The sequence below is a fragment of the Montipora foliosa genome, chromosome 6 (genome assembly GCF_036669935.1).
Source record: "Montipora foliosa isolate CH-2021 chromosome 6, ASM3666993v2, whole genome shotgun sequence".
In the NCBI taxonomy this organism is placed as follows: Eukaryota; Metazoa; Cnidaria; class Anthozoa; order Scleractinia; family Acroporidae; genus Montipora; species Montipora foliosa.
This window is the reverse complement of record NC_090874.1, coordinates 66,421,453-66,426,452: the sequence shown is the minus strand read 5'-3', so window position 1 is coordinate 66,426,452 and position 5,000 is coordinate 66,421,453. Positions and strand designations below refer to the sequence as shown.

The following is a 5,000-nucleotide window of genomic DNA, read 5'->3' as shown; positions in this document are numbered from 1 at the left end:
CCATCCAAATGCATGTGATTGACGCAGGAATGTCGTAGGTGTCCAATTACAGCAATCCAATTTCAAATTGAATACTTGTAATTCGATACCCACCTAATCGTGCGCCAATTACAAATAGGCGCTCAAATCACTCGCACGATTACTCCTTGAATTGCACTCCACTCAGTCCAATTACTGTTACAAATCAGGGCTGTTGATAACCAATCAGGTTTCAGAATTTTGTCAAAGTTTCGATTAAAAGTGAAATTTAAAGGTAGTCCTTCTTCCAAGTTGGAGCTTATGGTGCAATGAGACACCAATGATCATAAGGTAATTACCAAAGCGTAATCAAAACGAACATCAGTAAAAGCTATTTTCCGGTCCAGCCTATTTTGTCCTCTTGAAAGTATTATTAAAGTTTTAGAGTTTCAAAAGGAAAAATACGTCCTCTTTTACCAAGTTAAGATTCCTTAAAAGGGTAAATTGCTTTCGAATGATATTTTTCATCAAAGAAAGCAATCAGCAGACTTGTATCAGCTAAAAAGTACTTACAGAAAGCAAGGACAAGCCAGCTCAGGATGACAGTTCTTCTTCTCTCCATCTTACATTCAGTCTTCAAAAGAAAGAAATAAACAAACCGTATTACTAAATTTGCTCGTATTAGCTTTGGCTTGCCTTCCACTCTTTGACACTCAATGGTCTTTCTCTCTGTTCTCACTTGGTGTAATAATTCTCCTGTTCTCTCTGAAATTTTTAATCAACGTTTTTATGCTCGGGAGTTAAGATCTTGTTCACAAGAACTGCTTTGTATCCCAGGATTAAGTACTGTGACTTATGGACATGGCACGTGTTGCAGGTCGTAAACGGTGGAATGAGGTTCCACTTTGAATAAGGTAGGCACCGAATGTTAATACATATAAAGAAGATCAAAAAACTAATCTTTTTAAGCAAGCGTTTCTTATAAAATTGGTAGACTAATATATATCGGATGTTACGTATTGATAATTATTGTAAGTAATGTTATTTCTAGTTTATATATGTTTAAGGTAATGGTGTAATAACTGTGTTAATCAGTTCTCATATTTCTGCGCTGTTAATTAACTTTTTGTTAACATTACTTATTTTAAACCGCGACGAGCAATTAGTGTAATAGCGCTATATAAATCATTAAATATATTACTATTGTTATTATCATTATTATTGTCGCACAGTATTTATAGCTGGTGATGAAACGAAGATGGCAGCTGTTCGTAACCTGTGAACTAAGGTGACACCGTCAATTCTAGTGTCCATTTTCCGGCAAACATGAAGACGACAACTCCCACACTCATTTTGTGACTTGACGTTTGCAACCTTATTTGGGAGTTCGCGATAAGACGAATCTTCTTGGGAACATGATCCATTCCAAGGTCACGAGCGACTTGGGCATCAAAAGAAAAAAAAGAGATAAATCTGACCCTTCGGTTAATTTATTTCTACACAGAGAGTAGGCAAGGATCACATTCCTCCCCCGGAAAAATCTAATACTTTAGCTCAGGGGATGTTGTTGTGTTAGTATTAGTAATTACACGTAATAGCATAAATACTTAATGTTATTTTACGGCTTCTATGGAATACGAGTGAATATTTCACAAGAAATTAATGTTATTTGTATACAACGTGCCTTTAAGTGAGTTGTATACAAAATATCATATATTTCAAATGAATTATGCACGCGTATTCCATTTAATATATTACACATTCAACCAAAAAATTACGCTTACCGGCAGCCCTTTTCTCGACAAACGTGCAAACGCGCTGGCTGTTTCCCGATCGTTTCCCAGTTAGTTAAATATTCAAAATATTTTTATAATTTAATTGGCTGAATTAAAAATTCGAGCCATCCGATTGGGCAGTACGTTTTATGAAATACCGCTCTGTATTCCTAGGGAATGCTTTATAGCTCTGATTGGTTAATGTGTACTATTTATAGAATAATTAGTGTTATTTTATGCTTACATATTAAAATAACATACATAAACAAAATAAATAAATCAACGACTTGTAACCTTGGAGTTCTTATCAAAAGCATACCGGCCTAGGGCCTGTTCATATGGAGGTGAACCAGCCCGTTTTAGCGGGCTGGCCCGGCAGGTGGGCTGATTTCTGAACTGCGTTTACTTGAAAAAAAATAATAAATGAAAATAAAAATCAGCCCATCAGGGTCGGAATTCGCCATGTGACCATTTTGGTGCTAAATTGAAAATGGCGATTGTAAGTAAACATGGCGCCATCCTTAACTTCCTTGTACTAAATCGCTCTGTCACCTTCGAAATCGAGACCCGTATAAACCATACTTGTCTTGCATTTTAACAAGCACTGGATCGTCTCTGTTTCTCATCGAAAAGCCTTTTCTTTTAGGGTTTTAAGGCTGTTGATGAAACTTGCGGGAGATTTTGGTTTTGACTACATTCATAGGATGCGTTTATTCTCTTTCTCCGAGGAACTCGCATGCACACACAAACGTCTTTCAGCACGGGAAACCGGGCTGGAGAGTTACATGAGAATTTTTCAGCCTGGCAAAGGAAAACAAGCACTACTAGAGATCTCGGTAAAGCAGGCTAACCCATTTAAACGGACTTCCTCTCCTCATATAAAAGGGCCCCTACATTAGCCTTTACGACCTGCCAGTCTGCTTAAATCTGTTTAGATAGTAAAGTATGTAAAGTATGTATGAATGTATGGGCCTGGCGCATTTGTGCCAAGTTGTTAAGCTGTGTAATCTCAGCGGAAAAGGTTTCTAAGTCAGTCGTTAGCGCTCTTAGCCTGGGCCAACATGTTCAGTTGTTTTTAAAAAATGCGGGGTCACATATTTTCATTTTCGTTTGCGAAAGCACGAGAAGATATATTAGCTAGGTAATAGACAGGCAATCACATTTTTTAGCTCCAAGTCATATTGCTTCGGCTGTGATATTCTAGTGCTCCATCATATATACTGCATCATAGAGTTAGTTCGGCAATCCAAGAGAATACAGAGTACCGATAGATCAGCGCGCTGGACTAGGAATCCATAGTTTAAATTTCCTGATTCAGGTCTTGGTCTGACTGCTACGCTTGTAAAAGAAGCCAATATTTGTAGTTGTGTTTGTTTGAATGATTTCTTTTATTGGCTTTTAAAAGTCCCCGAGTAGAGCGGCAAATTAACATAAATTATAATTAACAACATGAAAACGCGAGGAAAAGTGTCCTCTCGATGTGATAAATTCAATTTTCTCTATAGTCGCGCTCGAGATTATGGCTTAGAAAAATATCAAGTCAAGTCATTGTTTTCTTACCTAATACATTAGACACAAATAATGCAAATACTTCAAGTGAACTTAAGCACTATGCCGGTAAGCTGTGATTGACATGTTTAGACCTTCTGGCGCAGCCCAATAAACCGCAAGTCGGTCGTAAGGATGGTTTTCAAGTCAATTATTTCTTGCTTGCATCGTCTGAATTTCCGACTTTAATGAGATGCAAAGTAAAACTTAGCTTCTCTTAATTAACTCTTACTTAACAGCCAAGCGTAAAGACTACCATAAATCTACTGTCAGGTAAAGAGTTTGGCGTGTTGAGTTTGGGTTGCATTTTCCTGATGTACAGCATCTCGTAGATCAAAGAGTACATCCTTTTGCAGCATTTCTTTGGAGTCGAAGTCGAGTCCTGTAATTTTCAATAGCAGAGTATTTGTTTAATGATTCGTTGAAAGAGATGCCGGGATGTGTACATAGCATAATCGTCATCACACAGATTACAGGAGAATCTGTAGAAAACGCAATGATGTGTTTACAAGAAATAAAATTATTGATTAAATCAAAGTGGTAGAGGCCAAACCTGCCATCAACAACTACAACTGTAGCATTGCCTAGTGTCTATTAATGTATTCATGTGATCCGCCTGTGTGATGCAGATTGTGTTGGGTTACACTTCCTGGTGCCTCTTCCAACGTATCGCCAAACACAAATATTCTGCTATTGGAAAACAAGACCATAAGCTGCGTGTTTTCATTTACAGCACCAGTTTACAATTCTAAAGGAATGCTGTTTGATCAACGAGATGCTGTACTTGAGGAAAAACACAACTCAAACTTAAAACGCAATCAGGTCCGTTCGTGCAAAACTCTCTACATGACAACAGATTTATTATATTTTATCAGAACGTAAGCCTCAATATTTTTACCCCCCTCTTTCGTGTATATATATCTATCTCAGTCATCGACTTAGTATTTTAATTAGCTTCATGATAGTCATCGAAACGTCGCTCAACAACTTTGAAATCGCTGAGTTCTATTCTTAAATGTTTTACCAAACCTTACGTTATGTGCATTATACAACATTCTTAAATGTATACTGTCATTTCGACTAAAGCAACCTTAAACTAATGCTGGGATACAGTTAGGCTTGGCTAAAGCCTTTAAACTGAGATGTCATTGAACTATTTCCTACCTTGCATGAGAACTTACGGCCTTTCTGTGGACGCTGTAAACGATAAGGCTCAATTGGAACACAGGATGAACAAGTCAAGTGCTATATCGCCCAAGGCTCTTTTCCTTGGTCTCTTGCACAAAATCTCAAAAGACGGCTGCGGAAGTAAAATATATGTAAATGTAAAAAAAGTAAATGCTCTGTTTATAGTGAAACTGCATTTAGCTATCAAGCTAGTTCGTAGACACCCCACTTTTTAATAATAATAATAATAATAATAATAATAATAATAATAATAATAATAATAATAATAATAATAATAATAATAATAATAATAATAATAATAATAATAAAAAAAAAGAAACAATTGATTTAACTTTAACAGAAACATGATTAAAAACCCCAAGTGGGAAGAGGCAACCAGTTGGCTGTTTACAAAGCGTGATAGAGTTGAATCCGGGAGAACCGCATGCACTAGCAAACCCAACCCCCTAACCATTGGACCACTGCGCCTCTATAGCTTCTTTCTATTTTTAAAGTTCATTACTGATGCTATCAACATTATGTAGACAAACG

The 5,000-nt window shown here is 36.8% G+C and overlaps 1 protein-coding gene across 1 annotated transcript in view; it reads right to left on the bottom strand.

The window, feature by feature from the left end:
* The window catches only part of LOC138008197 (uncharacterized), a 91,507-nt gene extending 86,938 nt beyond the window's left edge, over positions 1-4,569 (bottom strand). The window contains exons 1-2 of the mRNA XM_068855440.1: positions 4,446-4,569; positions 532-592 (exon numbers count right to left, since the gene is read on the bottom strand). Coding sequence (XP_068711541.1) covers positions 532-580 — 49 coding nt within the window. The 5' untranslated portion in view covers positions 581-592; positions 4,446-4,569. The remainder of the gene's footprint in view (positions 1-531; positions 593-4,445) is intronic.
* Positions 4,570-5,000: the final 431 nt, after the last annotated feature.